The sequence below is a fragment of the Calidris pugnax genome, unplaced genomic scaffold (genome assembly GCF_001431845.1).
Source record: "Calidris pugnax isolate Ruff unplaced genomic scaffold, ASM143184v1 scaffold25, whole genome shotgun sequence".
NCBI classification, from domain to species: Eukaryota; Metazoa; Chordata; class Aves; order Charadriiformes; family Scolopacidae; genus Calidris; species Calidris pugnax.
Window position 1 is genome coordinate 3,746,707 of NW_015090805.1, and position 13,460 is coordinate 3,760,166.

Genomic DNA, 13,460 nt, shown 5'->3' on the forward strand with positions numbered 1-13,460 from the left:
TCTCTTCCTCCAGGGCTGGTGTACACTTCTGCGTGCTCCTCCTCAACTTGAAGGGGGAGTGAGCGTGCAGTGCACACATCTTTTTCTGCCTCCTCATCGCAGTCTACTGGACTGCACCTGTGAATGTTACGGACCGTGCACTGCAGGGACAGGAGAGCTGAGGGAACAAGCAACAGGGGCTGCTTGGTTTGAAGGAAGGTGCCAGGATCGGTCATCACAAGTTGCACAGGACTTGGAGAACATCAGACCCCTCTGCGTGTGTGCAGGGTGTGGAGATGATTAGAAGTCACTATAGTCAGCAAAGAAAAATTGATCATAGAATTGTCTAGGTTGGAAGGGACCTTAAAGATCATCTAGTCCAACCATCAACCTAACTCTGACAAAAAAATAAATAAGAAATAGGAAATAAAAATTACTGAACCATATTCCTGAGGACCATGTCTACCCATCTTTTGAACATCTCCAGGGATGGTGCCTCAACCACCTCCCTGGGCCGCCTATTCCAATGCTGGATAACCCTTTCCGTGAAGAAATGTTTCCTAATATCCAATCTAAACCTCCCCTGGTGCAACTTGAGGCCATTTCCCCTTGTCCTATCTCCTGTGACTTGGGAGACGAGACTGACCCCCGCCTCTCTACATTCCCCCTTCAGGTAGTTATAGAGCACGATAAGGTCTCCCCTCAGCCTCCTCTTCTCCAGGCTGAACACCCCCAGCTTCCTCAGCTTCTCCTCATAAGACTTACTCACCAGCACCTCAATGTCTTTATTGTGGGAAGGGGCCCCAAACTGGACACAGTACTTGAGGTGAGGCCTCACCAGTGCTGAGTACAGGGGGACGATCACCTCTTGGGTCCTACTCACCACCCTCTTCCTGATCCAGGCCAGGATGCTGTTGGCCTTCTTGGCCACCTGGGCACACTGCTGGCTCATGTTCAGTCAACAGTCGACCAACACCCCCGGGTCCTTTACTGCCAGGCAGCTCTCGGCCACTCTGCCCCCAGCCTGTAGTGCTGCCTGGGGTTGTTGTGACCCAAGTGAAGGACCCAGCACTTGGCCTTGTTAAACCTCATCCCGTTGGTCTCAGCCCATGGATCCAGCCTATCCAGATCTCTCTGCAGAGCCTCTCTACCCTCCAGCAGGTCAACACTGCCACCCAGCTTGGTGTTATCTGCGAACTTACTGAGGGTGCACTCAAACCCCTCGTCCAGATCATTGATAAAGATGTTAAAGAGAGCCAGCCCCAGTACCGAGCCCTGTGGGACACCACTTGTGACTGGCTGCCAACTGGATTTGAGTCCGTTCACCAAATGTTATAGAACAACACTGAGAGGCCTCACCTTTTTATGTGGTCTCATGGAGGTGTGGTTCTCATCCCGCTGTCAAGTGGAAGAGAAGCTACAAAGCTCTCTTCCTTCAGACTCAACGGGGTCCACTGGCTTATAAAGTCTGATTTTAGTTAGGAGGACCTACAGCTTTTGTGGAAAGCCACAGATCAGACAATGTTCTTCTGTGACAGTGTGCTGCGTTGCCATCAAGACTTAAGGATTAACATGATACAGTTTCTTCTCCACAGTAAAAGGGGAAAAAATGCACTTCTGTGGCAGCTTTCTGTTCTGGAGTATCTCAAAGCGCTTCAGGCACTGGGTCTGTGAATCACTTCAGCCATCTGTTGGTGGAACAGCATCCGTGCTCAGTGTCACAAAGCAAACATGTTCCCAACAATTTCGGACAGGAAGTTTGTAAGAATAATACCCTTTCCAACTGAAAGTGCAGAGGGAGGGCAGGCAGGATGTGATTAAGTAGACTGGAATTTCACCTTGACACTAGGCATAATGCTGGGTTTTCCACAGCATTGGCTGCTTTTCAGAAGTGCATGAGGTAAGCTTGGGGACTTTTACAGATGAGCAATCAGGATTTGGCTGCATACCTTTTTTTCAAGTTCACATCGTGCCCCCTCTCTTTCTTCAAAAACAAAAATGCCCACCAGTCTGAAGAGCAGTGTCCTGGCCACTGTGTTGGGCTCTGCTTTAGCTTCATGGGAAGAGCAGCAGTGGTACTATCAAGGTGCTTCCTTGCAAGCTTCAGAGGTGCAGGAGGGGATGGTAGTGGCAGGGAAAAGCTTAAAACCTGATGCACAGATGATGTCCCACAGCATCTAATGGCGGTGGGATGCCTGCAACCATCATCACACCATCCTGAAATGGAGACGTACAAAAATAAAACACATATATGTATGCCCTTAAGGTTTTTGGCAGAACAGCTCCTGAGAAGGTTATAAAACAGTTTTACTGGAAGGTTCCTCAGCAGGTACCCTGTTTGCTTCACTGTCTCAATTAGAAGAATGGTTTTATCATCTGTTGTCTAGTCCATCTTATGAAGTACTGCACATGCTAGCAATTCTGCTAATAGTTCACATTGGTTCTGTCACACGGAAACTAGTTCTTGTTGTCTTGCAACGTCCTTGGGTCTTATTTTGGAAAAGTAATACTGACTCTTCTCACATAGAACTGCTTGTATTTACTTGTATCTATCCTGCTTTCGCAGGACGCTTTCCTGCTTTGACAGGATGCCCTATGGCTTTGAATGGTTGTTGATGGGACCTGTTCCAGTATCTTGACTTCCAAATTTGATCCTGCAAATAGCTTCTTAGTGCTGGGGTGTAGCAGTTGGATTAGGGACCAACATCAGTTTGAAGGGCGGTGTTTGTCAACTGCTGGGGAGAAGAAAAGCCTCTGAAATTTTAGGCAATTGGTTTTAGGCGACAGTGCTGGAGAGAAGCAAGCTAAGTTTGTCTGGCTGTGATCCCTTTAGTCAGTCTTACCTGAGGTCAAAAAGATGCTGCACGGGCAGCGTCCCCAGCAGGGCTGCCGAGTAGTGCTGCCTGCCTGGGTTAGCAGGTCGTACTGCTGGGCTTCCTGCAGGCCAGGAAAAGTCGGGGAGTTGGCAACCAGAGCGGGAAAGGGGAAAACCTAAGTCGGGAGAAAAACCTGCTCACCCGCGAAAACCTAACATAGTTTCGTTTCTTTCACAGTGATGGGCTTCTGCAGGCCAGGAAAAGTCGGGGGGTTGGCAAAAGGGGGAAAGGGGAAAACTTAAGTCGGGAGAAAAACCTGCTCACCCACAAAGACCTAACATAGTTTCGTTTCTTTCACAGTGAACTAAGTGCCAAATCAAAAACATTGCAACTGCAAATAGTAGAAGATGGAAAGTTGGATAGTAAGTATTAAAACTGAATTATTTTGCATGATCAGCTTGTGAGCATTGCTAGATGTTGACAAAAGCTCTCTTTTAGTTGTGCCCAGCTTTATAGCCATATAAGAAACTCTCAGATTTCTGAACCTGCATGGAACCTGCTACCTAAAGCCTAGATGTCTTACGCTGACTTACCCTGGTATTGACATCGAGTATACCTCAGGCAGCCCTGGGGGGAAGAACAGCTGTGGAAGGGAGATCAGATGAAAATAGCCAGTCAGACCTGCATGAAATGGAGAGCTTGGGGAACAATTGTAACTTAGGTTTGTGTTTTTAAATGCCGTGAGCCTGTCCTTAGATTTATGTACTAGAGTTGAAATCCGTGGAAAATCGCGGAGTTCTTGGGAAACACGGATTGACCTGGGTTAAGTGCTGTGTATGTACACTGTTACTTCCATCAGGAATTGTGGACAGAAGAGAGAAAATACACTGTTCAAGTGTCTCCATCCTCCTCAGAGTTAAGGTTACAGAGAAGCCTTGTGTTTCTTTCTAGACTGTCAACATTCTGAGACTAGCATCTGCTGATTGCCTAATTTTTCAGCCTTCTAAATGTTTAACAGATCCACTGTGAGCAATTTTGGTTTCAATTTAAGCTTTCCAGGTCTTTCTGTGGCTGAAGGGGAATCATGGGCATTAATCCCTAATACTTCCTTTTCAAGCCCCAGAGGCTGACTAGCAATTATCAGGTATAAAACACACCAATTCTGCTTATATTGGATTAAATATAAGATTTTGGGGCTGAAACTTTTTTACTACTTAATTCTATTGTTGCAGTTTGCAAGTAGCCTTCAGTGGCAAGAAAACCCCTCCACTGAACTATTGCATTTGGTTTATTTGGAGAAGCATTACCTTCCTGGTGGGGGCAAAGGGTGGGTGGGTGCTGAGACCAGACACCATGTTGAGGTGTTTGCATAAGCTTTGTAAACTTGTTCCAGGTACTTCATTACTTGGGCTTTATTGAAGTGATGAGACAACATCATAAATTCTTCTAAACACTGCATGTTCTTTTGCTGATACGGAGTTTTGCTGTAGCTAGAAATAGTAACTGTATTTTACCTCTTGGATCCATTTGCTTTTTCCTTGTTATGTTAGGTTTCAGGTGTAAAACAAACAAAAAAGAAACATTAATTTTTGACACCAAGCTATTTCTCTTAGTAGTGTCAGTAATATTCAGCTGAGTTCAGGGAAAGGTAAAAGTGTTGGCCAAAGCTTTTCATACCCAGAGATGAAAAAAACCTGCTTTTACTCATGGTGTCTGTGATAGTGGATGAAGGTTTGGCCAATAATTTATTAGGTAATAATATTTTATCTAAGCCACAGTTAATAAGTAATATAGCCAACTGGACTATGTTTGATTTTCAGTTTTAGCTTATTGTATTCTTTTTAATTTTTAATAATCTACATACACAAAGTCGTGCAATACCTTGCATGTGATCTGCGATTATTTGAGGCACTGGGAAGTCAAATTTAGGCAAATGCTTTAAAAAACTTACTTGATATGGATGCCGGGTTTTATTTTTAACAAAAAAATGGGATCTGTATACAGTCAGAAAATGTGTACTGTTTCTTGCATAAAGTTTAGTCTTGCCTACATCTGTGCATTTTTAGCACTGGGTCTTCCAAACAACCAGTTACATTTCACATCCTACTGAGAGTGTAACTACCAACCTGGTTTCTTGAAGAAAAAGGTTCCCAATTGGTTGTTCTCTCTATCGTCTGTTTTCCCCCCTATATCTTCTTAGCTGTTCTCCTCCCAGAAATTTGAGTAGAAAACTCAAAGTAGAATCATATTAGTAACGAGAGAGCTGAGTGATGTGAATATAATTTAGACCTTTATTTGTCTTTGAATTCTGCAGAAAACCAGGATTTCATCCCTAAAATCATGCAGTAATTCTACTGATATTTTGCTCCAGTCTAGTGTAGCTACTAAAGTAAGGGGAGGAACAAGAGAACCGCTGAACTTGTACTAAATATCAAATTAAGAAAATATATTATTAATGATGCACCAGTTTACCAGGAACCCAGAGTATTCTGTGAAGTGAAATATTAGATGGTTTTTTTTCCCTAAATAGTCTGCATATATGGGGAAAAGCAATGGCTGGAAGTAGTGGCAAACAGTAATGTTTCATCTCTCTGTTCTTCCCCGTTGTGCAGTATTAGGCCAGGCTGAGGAATAGTCGTAAAATAGAAAGCAAGCTGTGAAAACTGCCATGTTTCTGCCCCGTGGGGTAGAACCAGTTCTTGCAATTAGCTGCCTGTCTTCTTCCTGCTCCCTTCCCATCTTCTCACCCTTAAACATACTGACAGCCCGGATGCGTGCTGATTTTGTTGATTTTGTTTCTTCTAGGACCTTTGTCTGCAAAGGTGACTGTACCTCTAGACTTGTTCAGGAAACAACCTTCTGGCCAGCAAAGCTTTGCACTGAACAGCAGGGCCGGTGAGAGCAGCTCAGAGCCAGGAGCCGGGCTGGGATCCATTAGTGCAGAGGTACGACTGCCTTTGGATGGTTTTACAGGGGATCTTTTACTTCGGGAAGTAACTGCAAATGCTCATCTTGTGCTTTGGTCTGTCGCTCACAACGCAAGTGCCATTTGTGGCTGAGTTAGAGTAGCACATCTGGGATTTGCATGGTAACACTTCATATGGGATTTGTGTCTATCAAAAGAATTAGCTGTTTGCCTCTTGAACGTTAGTAAAAATGTTAAAGAAGTACTAGCTAGAAATTATAGTGTCCTCCTTACTTGACTGTGCTTCTAAAGTGGCGGTTTTTTGTCTTCCCAGTTCTCTTTTATAGAACCCAATGAATTAAGGACGTGGCAAGTGTCTTCTCCAGTGCCAGCCACTAAGATAGAAAAGGATCGCACTGTGATGCCCTGTGGGACCGTGGTCACTACTGTAACTGCTGTGAAAACCAAACCTCGTCTAGAAGGGAGATCTTCTCCACTGAGCACAGGTGAGGAAGCCCACTTCTTTGTGTTTACTCTTAGGGTTATCTGTGGGGACCAGGAGAAGTTGGGGGGGTGGGATGTAAGGAAAGGTGCTCTTGTCCAGACTTCTCTGAGGTGTTGGGGGGGTGTCATTGTTTGTATTTTTCAGAATCAGGTTTTTAGTTTTCATGAAACCTTGACAAAGTTTGGGTTTTTTTCAGCAGGTCTTTCAGGAGTAGTTTCTCTGATTCTCCTTGGCATAAATATGAAAGTATAACCTCTGAACAGTCTTTGTGTGAAGTCTCACAAAGAACTGCATTCTTTTAAGTTGTTAAAGCAGGTCTTTTACTTAAGTGGGTGTTGTCTAGCATATTACAGTAACATTTTTAAAAACAATACATTCCTACACTTCACAGGTCTTTTGGGGTCTGGTTACCATAGAGAGTATGTGTTGAAAATATGTAATAAACAGCTTTCTCAAACAATTGTGATTTGAACAGGCTTGAACATTGGTATAATAAATTATTATTTTCCTCATAGATGTCTTGAATAATTTCATTAACCAAAAAACTTGGTCCTCAGATTCTCCTGTGAAAACTCCAGTTAAAGTAAAGGTGATTGAAAAGGATTTCTCTATTCAAGGTATCCATTCTCACGGTGCTCCAGTCAGCAAAACTTTATCATCTTCAGACACAGGTAATAGAATGTTCAAAGCTGCTAATGAGAACACATCTCCCTCTGCTACACATGGGATTAATGTAATCTTGTTAAAATAACAGCAAACCCATATGTCTTCTGCCTTTCAACAGGCACTGAGATGTTTATGTTAGCCAGTACTGTGGTTAGGGATATAGCAGTCTTGCAGTAGAAGTCTGTTTTTAATTGGTGATTTAAATTGCTAATTTTGAATAAATAACAATGAGCTGTGGTTTGGAGTGGGGAGGTGACTGTAGAAAAGCCAGGCTGTGTTTTTTGTTACTTTTGAATGAAAGATTCCTCCTTCATAAAGGCATGGGGGACACTGCACAAAATGAAGAACCCGTGAAACTTACCTCTAAGGCTGTTTTGATGCCCCCCCCGAGTCTGAACAGAAGGCATGAAGCTGGACTGATGTAAGGAAGACTGAATTCTCTTCCTACCCTGCCACTGGGCTTTTTTGTGCTAATGCAAATACACAATGTTGCCGTGCCTGTTTGTCCACCTTTCTAAGTTACCTGGCACAGAGCTGAAGTGCCTTCAGAGTGTTAGGTGGCATTGATAATAACTTTAATTATAAATTCACTTTGATTAAACTCGATTCAGACTCTGGGGCATTTTACCTTTTCGAGTTGCAACTCTGAATCTTCAGCCTGTTTTTCAGTCCTGTGTGTGTTCACCATTCAATTTTTCTGTAGCTCTATAGGCAACAGTAATGAAAGATGTGGCCCAGCCTAGCTGCAAATGGCACATGATGTAGAGTTCAGTTTTCTTTGTATAGGCTCGAGTACAGATGGGACAATCTGGAGATGATCTAGACTGCTCATGGAAGAGTCAGAAGGCTTTCTGAGAGGGAGAAATGGATTGGCCAAAAGACAGAAAATCTGGGGAAGAGCATGAACCAGTGAATAGCTGTAACAGCTGCTGAATCTTTCCCTCCCTCTAGACTAAGAAATACTCTGATACCATGAAGCAGGATGGTTATTACTAAGCCAATTTGGGAAGTGTTAAGATAGTGTTAGACTTCTGAGTTAACTCTCATAATTGTTTATTACATTAAAGATACAAAGCACTTACTAGAAAACTCATCTGAGGACAACTTTGGAGCACATTGATATGGACAATGTTTTTCTTCTTATGGGAGTCTAGGGGAATATCTGTGAAATGCTTATACAATACAGCAGGAAGAATTACTCATTAGAACAAAAGTTTAAGTCAAATGAAAGAAATACAGAGGAGCATTTGGTATGGCAATAACTTAGATAGTAGTTATTACAAACATCGTGCCAAAATAGCAACAAGCACTGTGGAAAAGATGCCGTGGCCATGGCATAGTTTTAAGTGATGACAATAAGAATTAGCAAGTGCCACTGATGCTGTCCTGGATGCTCTCAGCTGTTCTTGGAGGCTGTGCAGTGACTGGGGAGATGGAAAAGTCAAGGTTTATAATGAGTGTGCAGACGTGTGTGGGCACGTGTACCCCTTGTGCAGACATACTTTTAAGTTCCAAAAGTTTCCAAGTTACTTGGTGCAGAGTAATTATTCAGGCTTCGTCTTTTATTGCATTAATGTCACAGTAACAAAAGACACTGTTCGGTTTAATTAACACTGGTGCTATTCCTGCCTGTATTCTTTTGTTGTTTAATTTCTTATTAGAAAAGCCCACTTCAGACAATTAAATATGGGGATTTTTGTTTTGTTAGCTTTCTTAGCCTTGTTTGTTCCTAAGCTTGACAAATTTGATTAGTGTGTATTTGTTGTGCCCAAAGTACTTGCATACTAGATGCTAGAAATGGTCATGCTTAAAAATAAACTTGTGTTTGTTGCTAAAGAGCATTTTATAAAGCAGGTTTTGTAGTCCTGTGCGACGTTTGGAGGGGAAAAAGAGGTGCACCTGACAAGCTTTGGAGGCAGCTGATAAAGGGCAGAGTGACTGCAACTTTGCCTTCCCCACCCTATCATAGCGCTGTAGCAAATTTGGAAATGCCAAGCAAGGACATCTGGAAAAAGAGCAAAAAAGCTACTGGAAGAAGTAGTAGCATGTGCCAGCTTTGTCCCATGTTAGAACTATGGCTCTTCATGACTGAGATGACCTGATGTTCTACCCACTGCTTCTGGATTATAGTCACTGCAGCTTAGCAATGCATTGCAATAATTGGGTATTTTGTCTATAGACATCCAGGAACTCCTGTGTGCTCAGGACAAGTGTTTGTAAGTGCAGCTTGGGTAGCTTTTCTCAAAAGAATGGGTACAAAAGGGAAAGCCAAGTCCCAATAGCTGGGTGATGAGTTGGAAATTGCTTTGGTATGCTTGCTGTTTATATAATTTCTGCTGCTTCTTTGAATTTTAAGACAAAAACAAACTCTGCCTCTCTTTGCTCTGTATTTTCCTGTTTTTCTTTCTTTGAAAGAAATAATGCTTTCTTTTCTCTGAAATAATGCTTTCTTTTCAGAACTGCTGGTACTGAATGGCACCGATCCTGTTGCAGAAGCAGCCATTCGGCAGTTAAGTGAGTCTGCAAAGCAGAAGCTGAAGTCTCCTAGAAAGAAGAGCACCATTATCATATCAGGGGTGTCCAAGGTAGAGCAGAAAAAAACACTTATATTTAATGCTTAGTACTATAAAGCCTTTGGTCCACTGAGTGTGACATGCATTCTGCTGTCTCCCATTCTGCAGTCTCTGCAGGATCTAGATCTGTGCACCAGTTTGTTTCAGTAACTCTTTCAGGTTAAGCCAAATCAGGGTGGGTTTGTTGGGGAGGGTGTTGGTTTTTGATTGTTGGATTTGACAGCCTTACTGAAAATGCATGGTATCCTTGGATGGGAGTGGGATGATGAGGGATTTGGGACAATCAATTTAGGTGAGAACAGGGGATAATTGGTCCTTTTCTGTGTTTCAGTCAGGGTGGGAAGATGCACAGAAAAATCATGAAAGATTTTTCTTGGTTTTTTTCAAAGTTGTTAAAACTCTCTGAAAAACATCCTAGTCCTCTGGGCTGTGTTCCAGAGGGAGGGTAAACGGAAGACTTTTTTTCCCCATGGTATATAGCATTCCTCCAGACTTTCTTCATCCACAGCCTCAGTCTCCCATCTGATGCTTGGTGCCTGCCTGTAGTCCTTTCCTTGCAGGCTGCTGTATGGGCATTTGCTGTTACATCTTCTGGTTATGCACAGGAGCCCTAAAATGCTCCAAGTGAAAGTCAAGTCAGTGGGCATGGATCCCCTTTGTGATCACTGTGCTGTGGGCAGGGAATGAGGATCAGCTGCCACAGTGCTGAATGTATCTGCTTGGGAAATGGGGGCACCGGGGCTGGGTGGATATGTGTTTAGCTGATATAGATGCTAAGAAGTCCTTCTACAAGATGAAACACTTTGAAGTTTATTTGTTTTAAAAGACCAAAAGATTATTGTCTATGCATGCTGATACTTCATTACAGCAGCATATGTAGGAAAGAGTTCCATTATTACCAGTGGGGCCAGAAGTAGGTGGGAAGAACATACATTAATGTTTTTTTCCACGCTTTTGGCGTTAATGACATCATTAAAGCTTGGCTAAATGCTCCTCTCCTTTAGTGGAGCTGAGGTGGCTCACAGTGGCTTTCTGATAGCCTTGAGCAATACAAGTAAAAGTGTAGAGGAAAGAACTTTTGCAGGGAGGCTTGTTTTCTTTCCAGCAGAGCAGCTTGTTTTAGTGTTGTCTCTTATTTTCACCGGGCAGACTTCTTTATCTCAGGACAGTGAAGCTGCACTGATGATGGACTATGCTGCATCCATGGACAACTCCTGCAAAGTAGAGTCATCCACTGTGGAGGAAGCTGTTGCAAAAGTCACCTCTGATGAAAAGCTATCATTAGGTACTTCAGAAATAGTACCTGATTCTGACCCACAGCAAAGTGCCCATAAGGCCTGGGGTTTAGAGAACGGCAGCCAACAGTGGGACACCAACACGCTCCTAGACCAGACCTGTGAAGAAATATCTGGGAGCTCATTAAGTGTTTCAGAGACTGGGAGCATGAAAAAATCTAAAGGTATGTGATCCTTGCCTTGCTTTAGTGAAAGACTGCTTTCTCTACGTAATTGGCAGTGTCATGCAACACTGTAGTAGTTCATCCTTTCTTACTGATTTTCATCCTTAAATTCCTTGTGATTGTGGTCTTGGTTGAAGCTGTCTTACTAGCAGCCATAAGGAGTGCAGTCCTCTGGCTCTGTGAGACATGGCATGCTCTCTTACACTCCCCTCCATCAGGAAACAGAAGAGCTCACCCTTAGAAATTGAAGGGCAGCTTGCTACACCTCACTCAGTCATCTGGGAGAGAAATAACCAGCCATGTTGTCAAATCCTTGGTAAAAAATGTGTTCTTGTAAACACGGATTTGCGCTATCTTAGCAGCCCCATTACTAATGTGAAGATGGTAGGGTTCTAGGGTTGCTTTCTGATACGTTTCTTCTCCTCCTTCTCATCTCTGAGCACAAGGCTCCCCTGCCCTCACTAAAGCGTGTGTTCAGGAAGCACCACAGCTAAACCAGAAGTACAGTCACTCTTAACGGCCTTGTGAACAGTTTCTCCCTTTTCACTGATTTCATTAATACATAGTTTGCTAAAGAAAATGGAATAAAGGGTAATTTAGTAAGTAAATAAAGGGTCAGATTGTTTTGCTTATATAGTGACACACCTGGATAGTGGTAGCTGCAGTTTGAAAATGTCTTGGGATTCGTTGTGTTTCCTTTTTAAATCCATTAACCTCTGAGGCTGTATTGCTTGTTTGTGGCTAAGTTGTAAAGACAGGGGCTGTTCAGGAGTCTGACACAAGAGCCAGTGCAGTGGACTATGTCCTGAGCAGGTGTCACACCAGTCTCATGTTGAAGTTGCAAAAATTGTCGTGTTTCTCACCCATATCCATCCCTGCTTTATTTTTTTCTATTCTTTCCTTACTCAGAGATACTGTAAAATGGCTTAGTACAAAACCTCAGCGTAGCCCCCCCACATAAGGCATACCCTGGACCTCTTTTGCCAAAGCTCTCCCTTAGAGCATCAAGGCTTTCTGGCCTTGCAGTTGTATTGCTCCACCTGGTAGATCAGGTTGCGACAGCAACAAGCAATTTGACATCGATGGTCAGGCACTGGAAAGTTTTGGGTAGGTTTAGGGTGGGGGTAGAGGGTTAATTGTGGAGGGATGTCTCATTTGGAGCCTGGAAAAGTTTAGAACTCTGTATGAGTCTTTGCAAAACCTCTGGACTCTTCCTTAACACGTTATTCTATAACAATCAAGTGGAAGTGTGTATGTGAGCTGTTGTCTAGTTCTGTTTTTCCCTGTGCAGAATGTTGCAAAGAGATCAGGCTTCTAAAGATCTTGTTTACATGATGTAGTATAGAACTGCTAAAAAGTGCAAAGTATCTCTTATATTTGAGAGTTGTCTCATCTTGAAAAAATATTTGAAAAAACACTCTCAAATCCCCTTCTTGATAAACAGATCTCTTTGTGGAAGTCTTGTATCTCTGCTTCATCAAAACTGAGTACCATTTTATGGAGTGAGATAGGAAAACATTTCTGCATTTCCATCCCCCTGCCTTCAGGTGACTTTGAATAGTTCAAGGTTTATGTTCTGTCAAACACTTTCTCCTTAAAAAAAAAAAAAAAACATAACAACAAAGAAACTCCAAAAACCCCAAGCAAAACAACACCAAACCCCCTCTGCTTGAAAAAGCTTTGTATATGGTATTAGTGTCTTAAAGTTAGCACTGTCTTGCTTTTTTTTCCTACTCTTGCATGTTTATGGGTTTTACCTTTCTGACTTCCACTTTCTTATCCATTCCCTTTAATAAACTTAAGAGGACTACTATGCCAACCAGAATTAATTGCCTACACAGTAAGTTATTTCTGTCTTCTTTTTTTTTTTTTTTGAGAAAATGTAGCTTTACAATGGTACACTCATTGTAAAAACTGAAGCAAAACATAGTTTGGCTCCCGTTTTCTTAGTCCCCGCTCCATTTCTTTCCTCCCTCCAAAATTACCTTCCTGTGCTCAGGTATCTTAGCAGACAATTCTGCTGTAACAGATCATTCTTCTGGTGGTCGTGCTGTCCAGGTGGGTCATGCAATATGGACAGCAAGGAAGGCTTGGAGGGGTGCTCTATGTTCCTGATCTCTCTCCATCATGCCCATTTCTGTAGTATCTGGTTATCAATCAAACATCTGCTCATGCAATCCGTGTGTGATCCCCATAACTGTATATGCATATGCAGAATGCTTATTTCAAAAACTGCTGCTTACAGTTTTCTAGATCTCTTTTCTAGACAAACTCATAGAGCTACGAGGACCTTAGAAGGTATTTACAAAACCACCTGAATAAAAACTGTTTTGGAAGTTGGGAAGGAATGGAAAAAGCCATCTCTGTTTGTATCCCTGTAGATGTGGAAGGAGATCTTCCTTCATTAACAGCAAGGAGATTCAGAAGTGATCCTAGCCCCACAAGTACTTTCAGAAAACCCTAGACTGGTGCACAGAGGCTGTGAAAGCTAGTCAGTCTGTACAGCGCTCTTGACATGCTCTCTGCTTATCTCCTGGTGTTAGGGGCAGAGTTGGCA

The 13,460-nt window shown here is 42.7% G+C and overlaps 1 protein-coding gene across 1 annotated transcript in view; it reads left to right on the forward strand.

Annotated features, from left to right (window-relative positions):
* The window catches only part of C2CD2 (C2 calcium-dependent domain containing 2), a gene marked incomplete at its 5' end in the record, with an annotated part of 59,042 nt that overhangs the window by 39,978 nt on the left and 5,604 nt on the right, over positions 1-13,460 (forward strand). The window contains 6 exons of the mRNA XM_014937994.1: positions 3,156-3,217; positions 5,601-5,740; positions 6,035-6,206; positions 6,763-6,876; positions 9,329-9,456; positions 10,594-10,903. Of these exons, the coding sequence (XP_014793480.1) occupies positions 3,156-3,217; positions 5,601-5,740; positions 6,035-6,206; positions 6,763-6,876; positions 9,329-9,456; positions 10,594-10,903 (926 nt within the window). The remainder of the gene's footprint in view (positions 1-3,155; positions 3,218-5,600; positions 5,741-6,034; positions 6,207-6,762; positions 6,877-9,328; positions 9,457-10,593; positions 10,904-13,460) is intronic.